We start from the raw sequence: 26,387 nt of genomic DNA on the forward strand, positions 1-26,387 counted from the left end.
CTGTGCCGTGGCTACAGGCTCTTGTCTTACGGAAGATTGGCATTTTGGCTTCTTCCTTGGAAGTAGCTGCATTGCTGTATAAATTTAAGATCCAAAATAAGTATATTACAATAAAAAATAAAAGAAGCATTCACAGATATGAGGGAAAGAAGCATTAACAGCAGTCTGAAGCTAAATATCAACATCACCCCTGCCAAGCTCTTGGCCTCATTGTAGGGGGAAGACGCTGCCATGTGCAGCAAAAAGAGAAAGGGCCCAGACTGCATGTACAACTAATGAGGCTGTTCTCTGAGGACAGGTCATTTGCTGATTTAGACTCATTTCCTCAAGGTCCTCAAGCAAGCCCAAGAGTACATAGGTCAGTCGCTGAGACACTGAAGGTTGAGATGTGGAAGAAAGGGCCAAGAGACTGTCCCAGAAGCAGAATGCTTCAGTCCTCCAGGGAAGCTTTGGGGGAGATCTGCCCTCGTGTCCTCTTACAGCTCAGCTGAGAGCAGCCCTGGAGCCTCAGAACCACAGGCCCTGTAGTTCCCTGGGTCTGGCAAGCCCCTGGGAGACCAAATCACTGTCCTCCCCACAGAGCCAGCCCAGCACTGAGAACACCATACAAGTCAGAGGACGCTTGCCAAATAGATGCATGAATGAATGAATGAATGAATGAATGAATGAATGAATGACTCCTCTGATGAAGTTGTCCCAGGAGAGTTTGTGGGAATACTGAAAAGGAGGGTGGTCCCCACACTGATATCCCAGTCCTTGATACTCTGATGTGGCTTTTTAATTTCTCTGTCTTCCTTTTACCTTAATGTATTTATTCTCTATCAATCTATTTGTTTATTTATTTATTTACTTTAGGAATCAAGCCAGACACCTTGTTGGAGCAACAAGAGCTGGAGACATTTGTTCCTTTTAGAAGAAGCAAAATTTTCCAGTGCCAACTGACAAGGAAGAAGATGAATAATTACACTATGTGCTGGTAAAGAGGACCCGAGATGGCTTCCTGATTTTTGTACATCAACAAGGAGACGTCTATGGCCCTGGTCTCCAGCACACCTTTCTTGGTAGAGTTGAGAATTCAACCAGCCAATTCTTCCTGGAGATTCTCAGAGCCACATTGCGAGAGCAGGAGACTAACAAGTGCTGCCCTATCCATGGTGACTCCCCTTGGCCTCTAGGTAAGTCACACACTGAAGCCTGCCTCTCCCACCTTCCACCCTGGTCAGCTAATCTAGGTTAGTGCAGGTCTAACTTAGATTACAGGGCGTGCTCGTGTGCATAATTTCATGACCACCAACAACCACATGGGGCAACGTTATCCTCATTTTATTGTCCAGGAAACTGAGGCCTGGTGTGGTAAGTGACTTGCAAGTAAGAGGAGGAGTGAGATGTAAACCCAGATTCCTGAATCTGAATTCAGTGGTCTGCACTGCAGCATAGCTGCCTCTTGAGAGCTACAGTGGGCAGCGTGGAAGTCGGAATCCCCAAGTTCCCAGGCCTCTTCCAGCCCAGTCTTCTATGTAAAATTTTTTTTTTCCAGGCTTGTCTGAGCAGAGGTAGGGTGACCCTGCCGCCTGTTCCTCAACAGTCTGTGCAAATTCAAAGAACTAGAGTGTGAATTCAAGGAACTCATTTGAAGAACAGGAAAAGCAACTCTCTCCTTGAGGTATGGGGAAATGAAGGTTGAAACATGGATCAGAAGACTTGCTGAGGTCTCTTCCACCCTCAACTCTTCCATTCTGTTCCCAATGAGGCCCAAAACGCAGCTTTCTCCATCGCTCTTTAATCTGTTGGTTGATTTGTCTGGTGCACCCAACCAGCACCGTGGCCCTGAAAATAAAATATTAATTACATCAACCTTACAGCCATCCATTGCTAGCCATCTGACGCTGATAGAAAGGCAGGAAACACTCGTGGCAGTTTGCATATCAGGGTCAGCAGTTCCTTTCTTAACCTCCTCTGTCTGGCAAGGCTAAGGGAGCAGACGTTCCTGTAATGACCTGGCCTGTCTTTAGAGCTGCAGCCCTAAGAGCTGGTTTTCTTCCTGTGGCTATGGTCTTGGCACTGAGCTCCTTCCTGCTCTTCTTTTGCTCTTGTGTGTAGCAGACCACAACATGCTTTCAGATCAGACATCCTGTGGGCAAAAGAAATCATTTCACTTCAATAAGAATTTTTGAAGACCAGTATGGGTTCAACGGGTGCTTTTGGGGGATTACACCAGAGATAAGAACAAACTAAATCACACGCGTGAGGCAGCATTTACAAATCATACAACACAATATGCAATAGCAGCTTCCGACTTTCTGCAGGGGAGAGGCTAAGGACAGCAACCTGGTTGGAAGATGCCTCAGGAACTTGCCTTTAGGCTGTATTTTCATAGCACATAAGATTGGGAAAGACACCAAAGAATGGGAAACATTCCATTCTGGAGAGGTGGAGATTATGGGGGAGAATGGATAAAGCCCCCAAAAACACTCTTGCCTCTCCTACTAACTATTCAAGTCTCAGGTATTATTATTTGTATGACGAGGAGAAAATTAACATCATTAGGCAATAAGCCAAGTGTTTACAAGTATAATTTCATTTATTTCTCACAGAAATCCTATGAGTTATCTTCTCCCATTTTACGGAGTATAAAAAAATTAGTTTTTCCTAGAAATCACATGAAGGGAAAGACATCCCCTTGGCAGGACCAAGGAAGCTGTGGCCTAATTGCTGGCCTTGACACGAAGGAATGACTGAGCACAAAGAACACAGCCTGCACAGGGCCAGAGGAGGGTTGGGTCCGAGGGCAGAGCCCTGGTGGATGTTTCTGCCTTCCACCTGGGCACCCCGAGACAGGCTGTGTTTTTGCTGAAGTTCCATCTTGTCCTGCCACAGGCCCAGGCCAAGCTGACTGCTCCTGACCTGGTGAAGCACTAGCCACACTCTGCCCCAAGCTCCCACCACATCATCACCTGTCCTCTCCTGTACTGTCTTCTACCTCTGCCTTTGATTTATTGTTCACGCCAGCTCTCTCTCTTAGTAAGGCCTAGAGGAAGGTTGTTTTTGGCCATTAACAATAAATTCTTAAAATTCCCTCTAACCGGTGGATGATATAAATCCAGTCATAAATATAATACACATACTTGGGACTTTTCAAAATGACTTCCCGAATAATTTGAGATAGTTCAACAATAATTATCTAGAAAGACAGGTGTATTTGAGCCCTGCTAACAGCTCTTTTGATATTAATACAGTTTTAAGCCCTCTATACTTCTTTCTGCCTCAAGACTTTTTAAATACATGTCCTCATTTGTTACTTAGAACGTTATTTCCCTACCCACACCCCACACCTGTTTCAGGCACAGTCCCAGCAGGAGACAGGGCACTCTCGGGGTGATTAGAGAGAGTTTAGTTAAAGGGACTTTTACAAAGCTGTGGACAGGTGTTAGGGATTGAACTGTGCCCTCCAAGGAAAGATATGTTGAAGTCTTAACTCTCAGTACCTTAGAAGGTGACCTTATTTGGAAATAGGGTCACTGCAGATACAGTTAACTTAAATGAGTTCATACTGGAGTATGGTGGGCCCCTAATGCAATATAACTGGCATTCTGTACGACAGCCAAGTGAAGACAAAGACACGCAGGGAGAGAAAACCACAAGACAGTGCAGGCGGAGACTGGAGTGATGCAGGTGCGAGCCAAGCCAAAGACCATCAGAGTTTCAGCAAACCACCAAAATCTAGGAAGAGGTGAGGAAGGATTCCCCTACAGGTTTCAGAGGGCGCATGGCCCTGCTGACACCTTGATTTCAAACTTCCAGCTTCCAGAACTGTGAGACAATACATTTATATTGTTTTAACCACCCAGTTTGTGGTACTTTGTTAAGGCAGCTATAGGAAATTAATACAGAAGGGTTATGGGAAACCAAAAAGAAGGTGGTGAAACACCCAGGGCTGGCAACAAAGAACCGCTGCCATACCAGGCCTGAAGCGTGTAGGGGAGGAGCCTTTACTGAAACCTGCAGCTGTGGAAGAGGAGTTAATAGCTTCCAGTGGAGGAAGGCACTCTCCTCCTTCCCTCCAGTCTCCTGAAGGTGTCTCCATTGGCCAAACCAAATGGAATGGAGAGCCGGTGGATGCTGCCAGTTAAGGTCAGGCTGTTAGAGTAAGAAGTAGAGTGGATGTGCAGAGGCAGACAGACTCAGTCTCAACTGCAATGCCACTTCCTCTTCAGGAAGCGTTCCCTGACCTCCTGACCAAACCTGGCCTCTGTAATATGCTCCCATAGCAGAAGTATAAGCTTCTGCAGAATACTTATAGCTGCAATGGAGGGATACATTATGCAGATTATGAAGTGATGACTGGCTTTCATGCTGGAACATAAGCTCCATGAAAGAAAAGACCGTGTCTGCCATTCATCAGTGGCAGACCCTGAATCCTCAGGGCCTGGCATGTAGTAAGAATGACTAGGTTTTATAGGATGTGCCGAGAACTAGGGAGCCCAATAGAAAAAGGTCAAGTATTTAAGTCCAAACAGATTGACCTTGGCAACTTTCAAAGAGCTATAGACAGCAGACAGCATTATGTTCTGCTGGGGGACAGGGTTGCTGATGATATAATGTATAACATCAAAGAATGTGACCACTTTGAGTACTTGCTAACAGTCCTCCAAGAGCAGTAGGCAGGATGGGCAGTTGTGCAAAGTGAGGTGAGGCAGAGATGGGTGGGGAGAACAACTACTATGGGGTCAAGAAACTTGAGCTGCTCGTATCTGAATTTTTTTCAGGGCAGTCTGTTCCTAGTCACACTGGGGAACTTAAGAAAGCTTAGGTGAGTCTCTCCTCCACTAACCTGGGAATGTAAGTCCTGCATCCACCCTCCAATATGGAATGCCACCTTTGCTCTTGCCTTTTTGCTTACCAAGTGACCCTCTTCCCAGCTTCTGCTGCACTCTCTAGTTCCCATTATTAATTTACCTGTTTGATTTCAAAATTTCAAAGACTGACCTTTAAACTCAAAAGTGGAGGTCCCAAAAATCCTAACCTCCCGTCTTTTGAAGTCCATGTAAATTTAGCCCATCATAAGTTGGGATGTAGTGGTGGTTTCTAAGTTTTTTACAATATTTTGCTTTGTGTAATTTAACACAGGTAACCTAAGAACCCTTCAGAAAAGAAGATAGATGAGCTCAATAAAGATCAGGAAACTGGCTCACATTTGGAAGACAATGTTTCATTGGATTGCTCTTTAACACATGGGTAAATCACCCTTATCCAACTTTGCCTAGAGGGAGTTTGCAGTGAACACAACGATCATTACAACATCTTCAGAGTCTCTGTGCACATACTATTGATCTCCTCATTTTGTGGTTCTTTTGATTACAGCTGTAAATGTCAATAATTCTTCTTGGTATTAACTATTAACATCACCACATAGTGTCTAACATGTACATCTAACCTGAAACTGCAACAACAATATCAAATTTAACGTCTAGGGCAGGAAGCAGAAACCTTGTCATCAATTAAATAAGATGCCTTAATCTCCTCTCAGTTGGCCTAACTTACCTGAACCATACTATCGGTCTTGAAGGTGGCACTGTCATCCCATTAGCAGGCAGCAGACCCTGCAAGCTTCTTGTGATCACCTAGACTTCTCTGGGGAATGAAACAGCTGCTGATAGGGACTGACTTCCTCAGTCACAAGTGTTTCACAAGTGTGTTGGTTCAGAGGAGGGACCAGGCAGAAGGTGGTTGAGAGGCAGAGCTGCCCCTGAGTGAGCCATGCAGAGGATCTCCTCCCTCATCCATCTCTCCCTCTTCTGGGCAGGTAAGGCAGACCCCAGAACTTCGGCCAAGCAAGACTCAGCAGCAAAGAAACATCAAGGCTCCCAGGACCTTGTCCTCATGGACCGTGCTCCTTACTCAATGACCTCAGCCCCCAGCCCTCACTGAGCCCCTCTCTTGTGTCTTTTCTTTCAGGGGTCATGTCAGCCATTGAGTTGGTGCCTGAACACCAAACAGTGACTGTGTCAATGGGGGTCCCTGCCACCCTCAGGTGCTCCATGAAAGGAGGAGCGATCAGTAACTACTATATCAACTGGTACAGGAAGACCCAAGGCAACACAATGACTTTCATATACCGAGAAAAGGGCATCTATGGCCCTGGTTTTAAGGACAATTTCCAAGGTGACATTGATACTGCAAAGGACCTGGCTGTACTTAAGATCCTTGCACCATCAGAGAGAGATGAAGGGTCTTACTACTGTGCCTGTGACATCCACCCTTCTGCAGCTCTACTTCTGAGCAGTTCAAAAACCACTGACCAGGCGCAGTGGCTCACGCCTGTAATCCCAGCACTTTGGGAGGCCAAGGCAGGTGGATCACGAGGTCAGGAGATTGAGACCATCCTGGTTAACACGGTGAAACTCCGTCTCTACTAAAAATACAAAAAAAAATTAGCTAGGCGTGGTGGCGGGCGCCTGTAGTCCCAGCTACTCGGGAGACTGAGGCAGGAGAATGGCGTGAACATGGGAGGCGGAGCTTGCAGTGAGCCCAGATCGCGCCACTACACTCCAGCCTGGGCAACAGAGCAAGAGTCCATCTCAAAAAAAAAAAAAAAAAAAAAAAAACATTGCCATCCATGTAGAGCAGCAGTTCCAACAAGATCATGATTTTCTCTTGAATAAATAATTTAGGAAATAGGGACCAGAGAAAGCTAGCATTCCTACCTTTCTTTCAGGCTCAGCCACTCAGCTTGCCCATGCCCTCCCATGGTGCTCAGATAGGCAGCCCCCAGTGGGACAGAAGAGAGGAGAGATGGAGCCAAAGGAATGAATTGTAGCATCTACTGTGACAGTTTTCTTGGAGGCTCATAAAAGGTGTGACCACAGAGCCACAGTGCTTAGAGTATAGCATAGATTAAGGAGGCACCTTACAATTTACAACTATGGGTGACATCCAGTTTTTCCCCAGCCACATGCCTCTGAATTTACATGTTCTAGAGGAAAAGGACTGGCAATGAGGGGAGGCTCCTCTCCCTCCTTCAGATCAAATATGTACACTACCTGTCATTTTGCCCAACATGGAAGGAAAGGCTCCATCTCTAGCATGCTCTATTGTTTTGATGATTACTGACTGGATATTTTGTTTTGCTTTGTTTTGTTTTCTTCATGAGACGGGGTCTTGCTGTGTCCCTCAGGCTAGAGTGCAGTGGCATGATCATAGCTCACTGCAGCCTTGCACTCCTGGGCCCAAGCTGGATATGGTGTTTTGCTCTCCCTTTCTTCTCTATCTCTTTACTTCCACATGTGCTAGAAACAAAAAGTTGAAAAATTGCTTCCACTGGCACTTCCTTATCCTTCTTTGGACAGCTCAATTTAACACCGCACTTTTATCTTGAACAATGTGTTTTTCCAGATTTAGATGATTGATGGGGCTCTCTACTCCAAGGCTGAACCTGTGGCAGAAATCAGCCTTCCTTCTGTCCTCATGTAGAAAATCTATCACTTACCTTATTAAATAGCCTCATAATAACTTGTGGTGATAGACATGGTCAGTGACTTGATTGCGGTGATGGTTTCACAGATGTACAGGCATATCAAATTCATCAGATTAGGCACTCTAAATGTGTACAGTTTATTTCACATCAAGTATACCTCAATACACTTGTAAAAATATTTGTTTAAACCCAAAATGGATTTTTTAGGCTTCATTGGACTACTTCAGGCAACGTCTACACAAAATGTTCTTCGACAAACCCCTCTAGTCAAATATCCTGTCTTCCACAGAAGTACAAAGAGGCTGACAGGGCTTGCCACACCCTATTTGGTTTCAGTCAGAGCTTTTCACTGTTTCACCAAGGGTCTTCCCAATCCTCTCTCCTCTCATGATTCTGCCTGAACTTTCATATATATGTTATAATGTGTCGTTGTTCCATGCATTTTAGTCATGACTGCCCCCATGAGCTCTTATCATTTATCTTCCCAAACAGCTATATTCTAAACCTTCAGAAAATCTCTCTTCTCTACTCTTCATCCCAAACTCACTCACTCTGACCTGATGCATGATCCCAACATAGGCCTGAAACCTGCCTTCTACCTTTCTGCCCCACCCCATTGGGCAGCTTCTTTGGTTGAACAGTCTGCAAGGCCCTGGATATTGGCTCTGCCCTTGGACAAAATCGGGTTCCCAAATCCCCATCCAGATACAGCACTCCGAGCTCCACGATCTTGGAAGGGGTTTGGACCCAGCCTTCCCCAGATGTATTTAAACAGAGGGCCTGTCACAATTCATCAAGCCCACTGCCTGCCACTCAGATCCAATTCTCCTTCTTTGAACAAATGATAGGCAAGAAGGTGGAGTGCATCTCCAACATGGAGAGGATACAATTATTTTCCCAGTTTGAAATTATGATTTGGAAAAAGAATGACATCTGGAAATGTTTATGCTGATGTCAAAGTATGCTGATGTCAAAGTTGTGGAGCCATGGTTTTATAACGCCTGCAAGATGGATTCCTAGTAAGACCCCCCGTGACTCCCTCTAACAGAGACTGGGAAGAATGTCTCTAAGGAGAAGGAGGGGAAAAAATATCTGGACAAATCCATAAGACTATATGTCTTCTGTATTAATAACTAATATCTGTTGAGTGCTTACTATGTGCCAGGCAGCATTCTAAGCACTTAACATGTGTTATATGATTAATCTTCACAACAATCTTAGTATTTATTTTCCATTCTTGTCCTCATTTTACAAATGAGAACCCCAAGGCACAGAAAACCTAAAATACTTGCCCAAAGTAGCATAGCTAGTAAGGAAGGGTGACAGATTTCAGACTCTTGATGCTGCACCAGAGGATACAGCATGTAATTTGGGGAGATGGGGGACCCATAGAGAGGGCCACCTTCAGGATGTATCAGAACCAAGGGACAACAGGGGCTGTGCCCTCACCACCAAACCTGTTCCAACTGACACTCCGTGACCATCTGTCAAAAAACTGGGACAACAGAACAATGGTCCCAAATGACCTCTCAAGTGTTTTCTAACTCTGAAATTTTGTGATCCTGACACAAGCTTCACACCGTCTTCTAAAATCATCTGCATCTCTTCATCTGTGAAATGCGGATAATAAGAGTTCTACCTTCACTGTGTTATAAAATATACAATTATAGAAAGTAAATAAATTGCATAGCATATAGTAGCTATTTAATAAATGTTACTTATTATAAGAAAAAGCAAACTGCAAGGAAGAATAATTAAGAAGAAAGTGAACTAAATTACTGAGCACCAACAAAATGCAGCCACTTTACAGGTATGGACTCACTTATCCTATGACAACTCAGTGAGGTCATGATCATCCTTTCTGTTTTGCAAGTGAGGATACTGAGCCTCAGAGAGGCTGGACAGCTTGCTTACAGAAGCAGAGCCAGGATCCAGATCTGACTTGAAGCCTGATTGTCCTGGCTGGGGTACTGGGCTGGGAGCTGCGGGATGTCCTAAAGAAATATCTTACCTATAGCAACATCTCAAGTAAAGGATGGCTGGGAACAGGTATGTGAAGTCTGGTCATCTTTGCTCATGCAAAGATTGCTCTTGACTCCTTGGCCAGTTTCCAGAAGAAAGGATAGTAAGTGAGATCTTCAACTCCTTCCCCCTGCCTCCTCTCCCCTGCTTTAAAACATCAATTCAATTTCGGCTTCCAGGCTGTTCTCCAGAGATGGCTCACTCATCTGACTGAAGGAAGACAGCTACTCCCCATCCCACTGCCACTCACACTCCTGAGCACCACCCCTAGGTCAGCAGCTTTTCTCCCAGGGTACACCATGAGAAACTTGAGAAACTGGCCCACATATTCCCTCCTTCTGATGCTTATCAAAGGTAGTCTCTTGTTGGACTCCCTTAGATCCTCAGGGTGCTCATGGATTCACTGCCTTTTCCTCTCCTTCTCAGGGGCTTGCCTGGAGTGGAAACCATAGGGGTCCAGGGCCGGCATAATGACAGCTAGAAAAATTCCCTGGGTTTCTGTCAGGTCCATAGAGTTGGTGACTTTACCACCCACATATATCTTTGCTGTCAAGCAAAGTATGCAAGTTTGTCTCTTCCATTGTCATCGACTTATCACTTATACAGAGGCAGCAATGGGGCTCGAGATCTGACAGCCACAATTCTCTGCATTCAAAAGTGAGCACACAGGTACGAGAAAACACTGCAGTGGATTAAGGTGCAGGAGCCACTGTGTAAAGAATAGAAATTAATTTCTAACCAAATGTCTCTGCTTCAGTTAGGGTCTTAGTCCACTGCAGTATCTTAAACAATATGTATTCAGTGATAAATTTTCCATAATGACAAGGTGAACAAACTCAGAATCAAAGCTCCTTTCCTACTCTTCAATTCAACACATTACCCTCAAATATTAATTGAAATGATAGGATTATACAGCTCTTTTTTTGTGAGAGCACTTTATTCATTCTTTCAGTAAATACCATCTCTCATATCTGCTTAATTTTTCTCCACAGCATTTATCACTATTTGGCGTGCTACATATTTTACTAGTTTATATTTTGTTGTCTGGCTCTCCACTGGAATACAAGGTCCTTGATGGCAGGGATGAGTTTTGAGTCTGTTTTGTTCACTGCTTTAACTCCAGCACTTAGAATAACTTTGGCCCATAACAGACACTCAATAAATGTATTAAATGAATGAGTGAATGAAATACATATGAGTGAGTGCTACGTACCCTGCACTGAGCTGGGTGCCAGGGACACAGTGGTGTACGAGGCTGGTGCGGACTCTGCCCTCTGAGATGTTCTCTCCGAGCCTCATCTACCCACTAAAAAAATGCTATTGACCGTAACAAGATTTTCTGAAGAGTTGATTATAGAGTACTCTGGAACACCAAATAACTTACTCTTGGAGAGCAGACATCGAGGCTCCTAAGTACGTTGGATGTTAGCAGGGGCAAAATGAAGAAAATAGTAGGCTTTCTCTTTTCTCCACCTTTTCTCTCTTTTGAGTCCCAAGGGCCCCAGCCCTGAGTCTGAGGCTGTCAAAGAAAAAGCGAAACACTTCTGTTTTATTTCACAGAGGAATTTTGCAAACCTTCTCTCCAAACAGACTTGCTGGGGCATGCTATTTCACAATGAAAAGCCACAATAACACAGTTTCCTAAACAAAGGAGTGATTCCTAACTCCCTCTCACTTTATCACCACCACCACCAAATGATTTTGGTATTCTTCGAGAATACAGAATCCACTGGGTCTTTTTGGGCTTTTTAGCAATTTACACATCCACAGACACATACGTTTATGAGTGGTAACAGCATACGTTCCGGTGCATGAAACACTGCAGGGATTCTCTGAAGGCGTGCCCTGGATGCTCCAAGGCTCCAAGGCAGCAGTCAGCCAGTGGAACAGCGTGCCACTCGACTTGATAGAAAAAAGATCCAGTGACAGGGCAAAGGAAGTCAAGCCAACATGCAATTGCTTGTATTAATTTAAATAAAGCCAGGTTATCAAACTCCATGTTTAAATAACAAATCTAACAGTCATAAGTTTTCTTTTGACCTGCATGCCTATGGGAGAATAGGGAAAGTTTAAATTATCTTTCTGGCTTAAGGACAAAATTGCATGAGTATTTATAACTTTCAGAAAAAGAAATGTCAGTCTAAATATATTACTAGGGCAACAAATTATTAAGAAAAAAAACTCCAAATTACAGTCTTTTGGAAATTAAAGTTGCTTTCATAGAATAGAGCAGCATTCACTCAGTAACAATTCATTAAGTACCTCGTATGTGCCAGACGCTTTTCTAGACACAATGGAAGCACAGCTCTCAGAATCTCAGGAGCTTATATTTCAGTGGAAATAAACACAAAATAAAATAAGTAAAATATATGTCAGATGGAGATAATTGCCATGGAGAGGAGTAAAACGGGGGGGAGAGAGAGAGGGTTGTCAGCAGGCTTGGAGAAATTATAATTTTAAATCAGGTTGTCAAGAAGGGATACAATGAGAAGGTGACATTTCAGCAAAGGCCTGCGTGTAGGCAGGGAGCCCAATATTTGGAGTGTGGATGTTTGCTGGACTCCCTCTGTTAGAAATAACATTTTCATGCACATTCTTAAGACATAATCGTACCAGCTTTTCTGTAGGTTGGGGAGATAAGGAGTCATTTTTACTTTCTTATCTTGCTAAGAGCTCTTTCACAAGTAGTTCACACTTTCATTTTTCAAAACCAAGCGATGAAATGCCATTAATTAGCACAAAGTGTGTTGGGGAGTGGACGCGAGGGTTTGGCAAGGAAGCAGTCCTGAAAAGATCAAAACTTACAACATGAACAGGAAGACGACAGCACTGATTATTGACAAATGGAAAATGGGGTATGGCATTTTGAGCCCTTTGCCTTGAGTCGCTCCCTAGTCACGTGACCACATTCTGTGAACTGGTGAGTGTTTCTTCCCCAACCATAAAGATAAGAATACAAAGTGGGTGATGCATTTCTCTCACTGATCCCCAGATGACTCCACTCTAGCAGCCCCGGAAAAGAATCTGCAGCCTCATCTATACCTGCAGGTTGATGTGCCTCCCAAAAACTGTCTCACTCAATTGTGAAGCTGAAATCAATCATGTGTTCACCTCAGTGGGGTTCTTGGTTTTTCTTTTCTGGCTTCTCCAAAAAGCCAATCATAGAGAAACCTGAGGACTGTGGAGCGCCACTATGGAGAAGGCTGGAGTGCCTTTACCATCCCTAGCTGAGCTTTAGGGATTCAACCTCCAGGACCTCTGAGTGTGCTGGGATCACACGGCCTAAGGTAGGCCCTAGAGTCAGTTTCTATCTTTACCTGCCACCTGACAGGAGTGAGAAATTTTACTTAGAAGCAGTGAGAAGGAAAGTCAGCAGCCCCAGGGACAGTACCAAGGAGACACAGCCTGAGCGTGTGTTGTCATAAGCTCTGTCACAGCCAAGGCCTCCTCGGGCATAAAGACCTCACTGTGTTTGCATAACACCTGTGTTATAATCGTGAGTGGTCAATAAAGGATTAACTGCCTCAGTCTTCTAAAGAAATGAAGAACGGTTTTATGCACCAAGTTCATTAATAAGGACAAAGAAAAAAGCTACAAAGGCCAGTGCAGCTGCCTCTGTACGTGGAAATTAGAGAACTGGTACAATAACAATAATCCACCTCTGTAGTAAGAATCAATGTGAAATCTTTGAGTTCATAGCTAGTCCATTTCTCAGCATCAAAACCATCATTGTGCTTTCTGTATGGAGGATGTCCACCCCCACATATGCACACTCAGAGTGTCAGAGCAATGAGAAACCAATTATCATCAGGCTCCACCTCTTTGGTTGAAGACGTAGAAACTGATGAATGAAGAAACTGAGTGACTTTTCCAACATTACACAATATAGTGCAGACAGGTAAAGTGATATACTGTACTTCTGTCTCTTTCCTCCAATATCCTAGAAGTTAAGGGCTAAGAAAAGACAGAAAGGGTAAACCACGTGATCATGCCAAAGTGAAAGAAAAATGGCAGTGAAGTGTTCTCCACATTCCAGACAACTACCTCCTGCCATCTTCTAGGTGGCAATGCAGTCCAGGTAGGTAAAGCGATATACAAAAATAAATAGCCTTAATCACTCACAAAAATATTAATGTGTGTCAAATTTAAAAACAATAAATTGCAAATTGCCCCTAACTTTGGCAAGTCCCTTTCACCTATCTTAAAATGGACAAGTTTACAAATTTGGGCTATAAACTGCATATAAGTTTTTGTTGTTTTTTTTTTTCCTTGAGACGGAGTATCACTCTTGTTGCCCAGGTTGGAGTGCAATGGCACAATCTCGGCTCACTGCAACCTCCGCCTCCTGGGTTCAAGTGATTCTCCTGCCTCAGCCTCCCAAGTAGCTGGGATTACAGGCATGCATGACCACGCTTAGCTATTTTTTGTTGTTTTTAGTAGAGATGAGGTTTCACCATGTTGGCCAGGCTGGTCTCGAACTCCTGACCTCAGGTGATCCACCTCCCTCGGCCTTCCAAAGTGCTGTGATTACAGGTGTGAGGCACCGTGCCCGGGCACATATGAGTTTTTATAAGTAAGTTCTTTTAGTAGTGAAAAAAGCATAGGCTCAGGAATCAGAGAAAAATAGAATCACAACCCCTCACTTAATAGTTCTGTGACCTTGAAAAATGTTGCTTTAACTTTTCTAAACCTCTACTCTCTCATCCATAAAATAAGGATAATAATTGCATAGAGTTACTATAATGATCAAATTAAATAATTGCTAGTAAGTACCTGAGTGACTACAAAGCAGAGGTGCTCAATAATACTAACTCCATTCCTTTCAGCACCCGATGGTCTGCAGTAGAGTGGTTTCACCCTCTACTCCAGACAGAAGGAGACAGAAAAGACAGAAAAGCTAGAATGGGAGAGAACATGGCCAATGACCACTAGCATTTTTCCAAACCAAGAAATCTAAAGTGCCCATCAGCACATTTTTTATAAAAATACCTCATCAGGAATGTTCTTCCCACACAACCTCTCTAAATCCTTTCCCTGCACTAATGATAGTGAAGGTCCCAAAGGCAAGACCATCACTGGGAGGGTCTAGCTCCCCAACAAGAGATGATGTCCTCATTGCCCTTCTTTTGCAGAGATGAAGGTGACACAGGTCAATGTCAGCTTCACCAATAGTAACAGGGAGAGTAATTTTTTTTTTGAGACAGGGTCTCGCTCTATTGGCCCGGTCGGAGTGCAGAGGCATGACCATGGCTCATTGCAGCCTCAACCTCCCGGGCTGAAGTGATCCTCTCACCTCAGCCTCCTAAGTAGCTGGGACTACAGGTGTGCAGCACCATGCCTGGGTCATTTTTTAATTTTTTGTAGAGACAAGGTCTTCCTATATTACTCAGGCTGGTCTTAAATCCTTGAGCTCAAGTGATGCTCCTGCCTCGGCCCCCCAAAGTGCTAGGATTACAGGCATGAGCCCTCACACCCTGCATGAATGAATTTTTTTACATCAAACCTTCTCCAGCAAACTTGGTTCAGATGTCTGAGATAAGAATTGCACAAAGGAGTCTCAGTCTTCGGAAAGTGCAGCCTTACCCAGCTTTATGGATGCTCTAGGACACATTTAATTCATGCATCTGTTTAGGAATAGAGATCTTCTCCCATCCTTAAAAGGGAACCTGTAATATTAATTACTGACCTGTGATGAGTCAGCTGTCCATCCTCATTCAGCCCATGCTGTCTACATGGAGTTAGTTTTCACTGTAGTGCTCGGCCAAGAAAAACCAAGTTTTTCTAAATGAATTCCAAGGACAAATAGCCTAATTCCAGTTCTTTGGCTTCTTCCACTAAAGAATTATAGGGACCTGATCTAGGGAAACTGGGGGGAAAAGCCAGGGAATGAGAGCCACCGTCTTGCCAGAAATGCATGTTCTAATGGGGAAAGATAGTTCAGGGTATCTGCGCCAAATCACACATTGGAAAGAAGCTTTCTGAGATCTGAGGAAACTTCCACCTGCTAAAAAGAGCTAGCAGTCTGCTGGAAAGAAAAAAATTCATTCGGGTGTCAGAACTCTTACTCTTCACTTTGTGTGTGACTGTAGACAAATCAGTTAACCTCTTTGCACCTCAGATTCTCATCTGTACAGTAAAGAGTTCACATTAGATTGTCTCTAAGTTTCCTCCAGCACTAACAAGCCATGGGACATGGGAGATCAAATTTGAAAGATTCCTGAGATACAGGAATATGGATTCCTGCAGCTGATTCCTTTATGTGACCCAGTAAGGATAAAATCGAAAAAAGGGAACTAAAAGAAATACACTCTTGATTAATCAAAGGGGATTGAAAGTCGTGTTTAACCTCACACCTACCTTGCATCACCTCCAGCTCACCTCCCTTGAGACACTCCTCCTCTTCTTTAATGCCTCATCATGATTCTCAAAAACTGTGATCACTCAAGGTTGAAGCTTTTAATCTCCCATGTGTAAAAGGATATGCAAATAGAGTTCAGTTTCCTGTTGAGTCTCTGCCAAGGTCTTAGCCTGGCAGTTCTGGGAAAAGAGCCAAAGACCTCATATTTCTTGGCTGTTAACATTCTCCCATCTGTGCTCAAGTCAGCAGCCTGGGCTTCAGGCTGTGGTTTGTCTTTAGTCTTATGCTTTCCCAAGTTTTCTGAAGGAACCCTTTAGAATGTTCCTGCAAGAAAGTAAGATACAAGTGGCTCCCAAGAAACCAGACAGAGGATTATCTGGTTATATTTGGAGGCAGTAAGAAAAAGACCAGGAAGTCTATATTCCTATAGTATATAGCCACAGAATCCAATCTTGCAAGCTACTTGAAATACTGATATTAATTAAGTCTTAGGCAGGGCTTTCAATAAGTCATCTGTGTCTCCAATATGGGATGTCCCACATCATGCATATGCACAGTGAAAAAAAGCAAGATCCTTGGGTACAGTACGGCATTCAAAAATTAAAGACCTGAAAAACACAGGACATCTCAGTGTGCTTCCAGGCTGGAGGCTCTGCTAAACAACAGAAGCAGAGACCGGACTAATTGTCCCCCGTGTCTCTTTGACTGAACTCACACAAAATAGAATCTACCATTTTCACTCAGTGCGGGGTACCCAGACCCAAGTTTACTGCAATGTTGTTACCAATATTCTAATGGAAAATTATATATTCGGAGCTATGTTAAATTTGACCATTTATTAAACAAGGAATTTCTATTTTTTCTGTAAGTGCCTTGTCTTACTTGTATTGCCCAGTATTTCCCTTCTAAAGCTAATTCCCCAAAGGGCTTTCCTGTATGTTCTCACTTCTATTACAAAGTCAATGTACAAGTTAATTTTTTAAATTTCTTTAGAAACCTTTATAAAGAGATTTCCTCCTTCATTTCTCTGTTATCCCAGGCAGCTGTCAGGAGCAAAGAGCTCAAGCCTGCACTGCCTTGGAACAGGACATCAGTAAAAGACACTCTCAATCTACTCAGAAGGCTGAGGTGGGAGGATTGCTTGAGCCAGGGGTTCAAGACCAGCCTGGACAACTAAGTGAGGTTCAGTCTCCAAAAAAAAATAAAGATCTCAATGTTATTGTTCCATACCCAGTCATTCACTTGGTGTTTTCTGCAGCATTTATTTATAAATATCTCAGTCTGTTCTTAATCCTTGAGCCTATATTTTTTAAAATCATACTTTCTTTAATATCTACTCAGAGTATTGATTCTCTTCAAATTTCCCACCTCTTAGTTCTCCTCCTACTCTCTCCCACCCTGAGCCTTACACCTCCAACAATGATCATTCTAAGACCATTTACATCTCAATAGGGAAGTGATGTAAAACAGGTCTCCTTACTCTGTTTTGGAGGGGTTTTTGGTTGTTGCTGTTGCTTGCTTCTCTGTCCCACCCCAAACTCATGTGTGTCTGAAATTTAGCACCACCTTGCGCCGTTTGTGAGCATTTTTCTCAGAGGCTTGTCCCACAGCAGCATTTTGAGACTGAGCCTGAACTCCACTGATGTTATGACCCTTAAAAGTGTCTGGCTCCAAAAGACTCAGGAGTTCCTGCGTAAATCCAGGTCCAGCTACTCCATCACTGTGACTTGTTATTGGAAAAGGTTGATCTATCAACATATTGCTCCTGTAAAGGCTCAGAACTGAATCTTAGATTCTTCAGGATATATGAGTGAGTCCTCTGAGGCTCCTGGGCAAAGACTCGAATGTAGCAGTTCTGTGGACTATAAATGGGAGATGTCCAGATCATACACCTTCAGTGGAAGAAAAAGCACTGTCACCTTAGACGACTCCAACTCTGTGGTCTACTTTTGTCTTCCTAACACCATACCTCATTCTCCAATGGGTTTATGGCAAGCCTCATCTACTCAGAAGTAACCAAGAACAAGCCAACACACTCTTGTGTTAGTGTGGAGGCCCAAAGTGACGTAAGTGAATGTGACTCCAGACGAAAACCTCCCCCTCTCCAACACAAAGATGCCAAAGACTATGTATAAAGCAAGTCTTAAATCACTCTATATTTCCATTTGAATATATTTCCCCAGTTCCTATACATTGCTTCTGCATACACAGAATTCAATGATAAAAATTAAGACTGTGTCCTACATACAGTAATTAACTCAGCTATCAATGCCAATTGACTGTGTAGAGGGGAGACAATTTTGTACCAAGATTTACTAACCTCTATTTTAATGAGAAAAACAATGGAAAAGCTTTCTTCCTACTATGACTCTCTCTGGATAAATTGCTTACCAGGAAGGGTTAGGATCATTCTGCCATGACTCTTTGTCTTCCACACCCAAAGACATTTGGTCCCCATCACATGTGGAGGAAGGATCTCCTTGTTCAGCAGTATTTACACCATCACCCTGACACCCGCAGTCAGATCTAACTATACAGCTTGGCTAATAAACCTGGAGAAACTCATATTCTAAGAAAAAAGTGGGAAGTGGTGGGACAGATGGGGCCTGAGTGCTGAGAAACTGCCCGTGCCCGCTGCTGACTTGGTCTTCTCACCAGCTGCTTGATCCAACAGATGCATCTTCCTTATGAGGCACCAGAGATCCAGAATGTCCACATCCTGTGGTCCCCTGTACCCTTAACACCCCACATTTGAGTTCCTTTCCAATTCAGAGAACAAAACCTGCAGGCTTTGAGCCAACTTACAACAGATGTGGGTCACAACAACCAACTACCCAGGAAGCCTCCACCAAAGCAGGGCGTGAGAATCAGCTTCTTAGATATTCCCATACGTGTGATCCCATCAATCATTTAACAACTGTCAAAGAGAAAGACTAGGAGACTTTCTCCAGAGCATCTCCAGGGATTTAATTCACTATGTTGGAAATTAAGAGATTACTACTAAGCTATAAGAAGGCTAAGACAGAGTTAAGGGAATTATTGGAAAGTTGGCATTACAACTTTACACGTACACTAGGAAAATCTGCAGCTCTACCCATAGCTTTGACATAATACCTTCCTATACCCTGTCCTTGCCCAACTGTGACTCCCACATCATGGTCATACTCTGGATAGGCCCGTCTCTGCATGTAGGACAATGTGAATGGGGATTCTTCTTATCAGGATATCATCATTATTCTGTGCCAGGCCTTGCAAGAATGTCTTTGTTCTACAACTATTTGTATGAGATGGTACTCTGGCACCCCTAAGTGTGCAGACTTTTTAGCTTTTGTCCCCCAAGAAAATGGTCCCTGATGTGCACTGCCTACTGAGTAAGGCTAAGAAAGATAGGAAGGAAGAGGACAAAGTGCAAGGAGAGAAACATTACTGCAAGAAGAAAAATAATAATGTGGGTGCAGAATATTTATCATGTGAATCCATATTAACCTGACTTCCTCAGAAAATGTCAGCATTAGTAGTAGAATGTGTATTTCCTTCAGAGCTCTGAAAGAAAATATGAGAATTCAAGAGGTGCTAGTGCAGAATCCACACACACACACACACACACACACACACACACAAAGTGCTTCACTGTGACTGGAATGATGCAGAGTCTTGGCAATAGTTCAGGAAGCTGCCAGCTGTCCGCCCATTGTAAACAGAGAAGTAGGTCATCTGTGGCTCCCCATCCTCATCTGTCTAGGCCATTTTCTTGGACCCTCCTCCACATCCCATTCCTCATGTTCTCATTCTGTTTCCATCAAACCGAAATCCTTGTGGGGTGGGGGGAGTGGGGAGGGATAGCATTAGAAGATATACCTAATGCTAAATGACAAGTTAATGGGTGCAGCACACCAGCATGGCACATGTATACATATGTAACTAACCTGCACATTGTGCACATGTACCCTAAAACTTAAAGTATAATAATAATAATAATAAATCTTTCAGTAAAAAAAAAAAAATGACCTGAAATCAATTCGTACTAATGTATGAGTCATGAAAACAGAGGAAGGCTTTAGCTTTTCTGAGATTGGCAGGGAGGGTCGCAAGTGAGCATTGTATTTTCATAGAGATAATAGCCATAAGCTAAACACTGCAGCAACCACAGAAGAATTTTCCAAGCCTGAGGAACACTGCCCAAAATAAAAGACAGAGGTTTGTTCTGTCTTTGTTTGGAGGTTCAGTGTGGATCATACACAGAGGGTCTGGAGCCTCCCACAGTGGGCACTTCTTTTCCCCTGTCCAGGGAGAAGTCCAGCTGGAGCAGACAACCAGAGAACATTAGCCTGCCCATGGGGAAAGTCATTGCAGCAGAATTAGGCCCAATAGAGGAAAAAAGATGCCTGGAAAGAGATTTCATTTCAATAGCTTTGTAAGAGTTGATAGCCATTCAACAGTGAAACAAGCATCCTTGTCAGTGGATGAGTTCGGTGGATGACTACACTGGGAAGATTGTCTACATACACTGAGCTAAACTCAGTGAGCTCTTTCCCTCCTAGAACTCATTATATACTGTATGTATATGATTATATATACTCTGTGCATTTAATCATGTATTATATATACTCCATATATGTATATTACATATACATATATTACATATACTCTGTATATGTAATCATACTCCATATACACATTTGTATCCATTACATAATCAATTTTCCATGCTATTGGATATTTTTCCTAATCAATATTTTTAATAAGTTATGTTAGTATTGTATCTAGAGCTATATTATAGTTTACTCAATCAGTTCACTTCATGGTTGAGCATTTAGGCAGCTTCTAAATTTTTCCTGCTATGAAAATTATTGTGATGAACACACCTGTACTTACAACTTTTTCATTATTTAAAGTCATCATATATGTATATGATGATTTGGACCCTGTTCCACATCCTATTCCTCATATGCGCTCATTCTATTTCTATCAAAACTCAATCTCAAGAATATTTCAGTATATGACTTGAAATCAATTCATTCTAAAGTTTAAGTGATGAAAATGGAGGAAGACTTTAGCTTTTCTGAGGTTGGCAGGGAGGGTCACAGGTGAGCATTGTATTTTAATAGAGATAATAGCCATAAGCTAAACACTGCAGCAACCACAGCAGGTACACAAATGGTATATATACAAATATACAACTATATTTGTATAAATATATATAAACATATAATAAAGTAAGCTCCTATTTTCTTAATTAGAAGATTCAAAATTAAGAATTTTGTCTGACTTGAATATATAAAACTTTAGGGTTATAGAGAAATTAGCCAATTCTACTTTAGATGTTTTAATGTATTAATACAGTTAAACACACATATTTTAAAATCACATATTATATAAAATAATATATCAATTTTGAATACTGCTTTTTCCTTTTAATAATTCATAAAATTAATCAATCAATGTATTTGTCACCACTACAGCCACTTTTTTATCCTCAAATATTTTTCCAGAGTATATGAAACTCACTTTGCTAAATTGAAAATTTAGAAGCACAGTAGATTTAGAAACATAATTTTAAATTGTTTCAATGATAGCACATTATTAATACCTACTTTTGAGACACAATACATACTCACATAATATTAGAATCATTGTTTTGCCATTTATCCTGTAAGTGAATATTCATGATCTCCACAACAAAACATTTACTTTGATAGATTTGTTTAAACAATATCAAACACTTGCAATCTTGAAGGCACTGGAAGACCCAAAAAATAGTTACTACTTTTCTGTTAAACTACTTAGTCATCTTTTTAACTAATTCTATCAGCTGACTGCCATAAGCATCCATGAGCTAGCATTGATTGAGATCATTCCAATGTGTCCTCACTAAACTGTACTTAACTGTTCAAAGCAAAATAATTAAGTGAAAGCATTGTAATATTGTTTTTCATAATTATTGTAAGGAATCAAATATAAGGGATTTCTTCTTCTCTAAGGATCGTGAACCTTACTCCATGTTCAAATAGATATAGTATTTTCTCACAGTAAATTCCCCAAAGTGGAAATAGTCACTGAAATGAATATTTTTACTCTTTTGACATTAACCAAATGACTTCCAATAAAAATGAAACAATTTATATTGTTACCAACATCTTGCCCACATTGGGAGTGTCACCATTTTGAGCAAAAGCTTTAATTAAATATCTATCCAAAAAATGGTTTGTTAATACTTTACAGTTTTATTACTAGAGAGTTAAAACATTTTTTCAAGTCTGACAATCAATGATTAACTTTTTTCATTTGTCCTTCACCTATTTGTTTTTTAGGTTGATGTTGTTTTACTTATTGATTTGTGTGATTATAATAATTTTGTGCCTGAGTTTTACAGCATTTAACCACAAAAACAGCATTGGTGAAAGGAGTTTCAGGGGTGTTGTGGATGGCAGAGGGTGGTGATGGCAATGTGCCAAGGAAAGGGAAAAAGGAAGAAGAGGGTTTTTATACTGATGTGTTTCACTGTGCCTTCCTACCACAGAGGTTAGAGTGCATTAAGCCTTTGTCCAAAAACACCCAGCTGTGACCCGCTATGTATGTCTCAGCATTGGGAAGAGTCCTCTGAGTGTCATGAGAAATAATATATGAGTTTTATTGCCCCTGTGTCCCAATTATTTTCTGTTTACTCCATGTTGGTCTACTGCAATAGCTTCAGAACATAAACAAATATCACCAAAAGCATTAGTGATAAATAATTCCAACCACACACTTCAATGTTTACTAAATATACCCATGGCACTGTAAAAGAGAATATAATGGAAGAGTAAAGGAATTGAGACTAATTGTGACTGAGTACCTGTATAGTAGGCTACACACTAGGTATATGACGAACCAAGAAGTTGAACCCAAATCTAACTAACTTACATAATCCCTTCCTTTAAAGAACTTAATGTCCAGTACAAAGCAAGTGTTCAAAACAGTGTTTGTTGTGAATTGAATCCATTTCATTGGAATACAGCATGCTTGCAAAGTCCCAACTTTTTAAAATAATGTGTTTCTAAAGACCACTGGTCTCTAGAAAGACCGATGACCAAAGACCTTAGACCATTGGTCTAAGGACCATCTGGAAGCAGATCCCCAAAGTGAAATTCTGACATTGAATTCCCAAATCCTAACAGGTCATGTACCTTGTTCTGATAAGAAAACTGTCAAATGAGGGAGTGGCAGTGGCATGAAGGATGTTAGTAGGTAGCATGAGCCAAATGGCCCACTGATGTGATGAAAAATGCACTCCTCCAAATAAGACCCTAGTTACTAGAAAGTCACAAGTAGGTAAACAGATGCCGGGAGGGACAGTTTTTGTTGGATAAAGTCAGCAGAGAAAAGCTTTTGGAGGAGATGAATCCTGAGATGGTGCCTACAGGTAGTGACAGAGTTCGTGCAACTGGGAATATTATGGAGAATGAAAGAGTCTCCCTCTCTAACTAATGCCACCAAGCAGTCCCTTCACCCCAGAGCAAAGACATAACCTATCTCCACCCAAGTGAACTATGTATTCTTGAAATATATCTCCTCGGAACTAAACCATTTTTCTGTTCACTTCAGATCAACCAGTGTGAATACCATAGATCTGACAGCTTAGAAGGCCTGTGTTCTCCTTCACTCTTCTCTTGACCCTATGTGAGTTTGATTCAAGAGCATGGGGATTAGTCCCTTCTCTTGAATTACAATCACCAATTAGCACACCACGTCCAACTGCTCTTTTTAAGTCTAGGAGAGCAAAAACAATGCACGGGTGAAGAAAACTATGCCTAGGCCTCATCCCTAGGTTGTCCAAAGTAACTGAATTTATGCCTTCAAGGACAGAATAAATCAAATAAAATCAAAGAAGCCCATTTTCAGGGAACAGAAACAATTCACAGAAATAACACCTTGAATGAAATTCTCATTTTTAGTGCAGAAATGGAACATAACATCCTTAGATTACTTGCTTTCTAAAAGTGAATATTCTTTAGGTATTACTTTTTCAACATTGATGAGTTTAAAACATTTCTTTTTGCATAGCAGAAAAAACTGTGTAGGCATTCACAGTTACAGAAAGAAAAAATATGACTAGCTTCCTGCTTCACACAAAGAAATCATGGGAAAAAAAAACATTTCAAGCCAAAAGAAAAAAAAAGTTTTAAAGCATTTTAAAGTCTCATATTACTTGCTGGCTATAATGGGAATGTGTAACTTTGTGAAGATGTCTGTAGCCATCTTATCCTAATGATCACTCGTCTTTATCAAGCCATGATGTCCATCTTGACGTGATGCAATACACAGGGCATAACATCACCTACACAGTATTTCTGACAGAAATAAATAAATAAACTAAAACTGATCAAACTTTTAGTTCTAACAGGAGACAGGAAGCTAGAAAAGCAAATTAAAGGATTCTACAAAGAAACATCTAGACAAATCCAACAGGTGAGACATTCCACTGGACAACAGGTTCAGTCCCACCAATAATCAATGTCATGAAAAGGGGGGAAAAAACTGCAGTAGAGGGGAAGCAGTGGAAGGAGAACTATTAAAGATTAAAGAGATTTAAAAGATTTAACAACAATGAAATGCATAGTCTTTGAATGGGTCCTTGTTTAAAAAAAAAAAAAAAAATTGTAACAGAGGCCAGGCATGGTGGCTCACGCCTGTAATCCCAGCACTTTGGGAGGCAGAGACTGGAGGACCACTTGAGCCCAGGAGTTTAAGACCCTGTGTCTGAAAAAAAAAAAAAAGAGAAAGAAAGAAAGAAAAAGAAAAAAATAATCTATAAAAGACATTTGGAGCATTTGGAGGAAAATTAGGAAAACTTGACTATGGGTTGGCTATTAAGTTATTTTCCGGAATTTCTGTTAACTTTGTTAGGTGGAAAATGGTATTGTGGTTGTGTAGAAAAATATTCTTTTTTGTAATATATACTGAAGTGAATTGTCATTTTATCTGTAATTTTTTTAAATACTAGAGCAAAATAAATAGAAAATGTGACAAATGTTAACAATTGTTAAATCCAGGTGATCATTCTATAGATACTTATTTTATTAATCTCTTCTTTTTGGATTGTTTCAAAAATTTTATAATAAAATCCTTTTTTTAAGTCTTCATTCTGTGGCTAGGCATGGTGGCTCACTCCTGTAATCCCAGCGCTTTGGGGAGCCATGGCAGGTAGATTGCTTGAGCCCAAGAGTTCTAAACCAGCCTGAGCAACATAGCAAAACTCTGTCTTTACAAAAGAATATAAAAATGTCACCAGGCAAAGTGGTGCATGCCTGCAGTCCCAGCTACTAAGGAGGCTGAAGTGGGAGGATCACTTGAACCTGGGAGGTCAAGGCTACAGTGAGCCATGAGCATGCCTCTGCACTCCAGCCTGGATGACAGAGTGAGAACCTGTCTCAAAAAAATAAATAATAAAGTTTTCATTTTTAAATGGCCAACAAGTCTACAGCAAATTTAAACAATGAAAATATGGAATACAATATCTTCCTTAAAAATTAGCATATTTTCTTAAGGAATACTGCTCTGCTCAAAGAATTCCCTAGATCTGTAAGCGTTCGAACAAATTAAAATCTTGTGTTTATATAACATATTTCTAAGACAACAATGAATTCTGTCACTAACTATATGAGTAAAATGAACAAGAAAACCACGAATAATGATGGTGCACATTTTAGATTCCTATTATTCTTTTTCAAGACATAGGCATAACTGAGATATCTTAAAATCACTGACTTTCAAGATTTGAGATAATGACAATAGCTCAAGGTTAAGTCTTCCCCTTGTGTTAGAAGTGGGGGTGGGACAGTTCCAGACTTCCACAGTTGTACCAATGAACCCCAATCAGATGATTTTCAGGTGGGTGGGCATCAGAGAGACGCTAAGAGAAGGTTTTGACAAAATCCAAAGTGTGTCCAGACCCCTCAAATAAGGTAACATGACCAGGTTTAATACATTCTTAGGGCCTAATATGGATCTCAGTTCAAAATCCTGGTCTCTTTTAATTCTTGTCTGGTTGCTAAGTGTACTATTTGACCCATTAACTCTGCAAGTCATGTTGGTCCATTCTTCTTCTTTACGGTTTAGCAAAAAACCTAAGGTTACAGTTGCAAGTATCTGTCACTTAAACAGTAAGCATTTATTATTTTTAATGGGAGGGCTAACATATTGCCACAGAAATATAGTGTGGGTACTGAAGAAAATATACACAGACTCTCAGGTCATCACTGAGCCTTCCCACCATCATCATAGATCCAGCATCTGACTTCCAGAGTACCACCAAGCAGAAATCAGAGGCAGATGACATACAGATCCATGGTCCTTGACTCTAGAGAGTCCAGCCAAAATATGTGGGTCCATTTAATCATTTCTACAGAAATGGGAGGTTATTGCTCCAAATGACTTCTAACCACTCACTCATCCATCACTCAAAGCATATGATACAATTGATCTACCAGTCATTAGTAAACAGGTAGAGAGTGGTGAAGCAGTGGAGAGAGCTTGGTATTTACTGCTGCTATT

The 26,387-nt window shown here is 41.5% G+C and overlaps 1 protein-coding gene, 1 long non-coding RNA gene and 2 gene segments (V, D, J or C); 3 read left to right on the forward strand and 1 right to left on the reverse strand.

The window, feature by feature from the left end:
- The window catches only part of LOC129012897 (T cell receptor alpha chain MC.7.G5-like), a 595,859-nt gene that overhangs the window by 459,504 nt on the left and 109,968 nt on the right, over positions 1 to 26,387 (forward strand). The gene's annotated exons all lie outside the window — the stretch shown is intronic.
- Positions 1 to 26,387, forward strand: part of LOC129012899 (T cell receptor alpha variable 41-like) — a 188,552-nt gene that overhangs the window by 106,526 nt on the left and 55,639 nt on the right.
- On the reverse strand, positions 828 to 15,941 carry LOC129012913 (uncharacterized). The gene is made up of 3 exons (XR_008493737.1): positions 15,854 to 15,941; positions 10,881 to 11,015; positions 828 to 2,131 (listed from the first exon to the last, which is right to left on the reverse strand). It is a non-coding gene; the product is annotated as an uncharacterized LOC129012913 (long non-coding RNA).
- Positions 5,743 to 26,387, forward strand: part of LOC129012896 (T cell receptor delta constant-like) — a 45,617-nt gene continuing 24,972 nt past the window's right edge. Inside the window, 2 exon segments of the C gene segment in view lie at positions 5,743 to 5,803; positions 5,956 to 6,251. Coding sequence covers positions 5,758 to 5,803; positions 5,956 to 6,251 — 342 coding nt within the window.

Source organism: Pongo pygmaeus, chromosome 15 (assembly GCF_028885625.2).
Source record: "Pongo pygmaeus isolate AG05252 chromosome 15, NHGRI_mPonPyg2-v2.0_pri, whole genome shotgun sequence".
Classification (NCBI taxonomy): domain Eukaryota; kingdom Metazoa; phylum Chordata; class Mammalia; order Primates; family Hominidae; genus Pongo; species Pongo pygmaeus.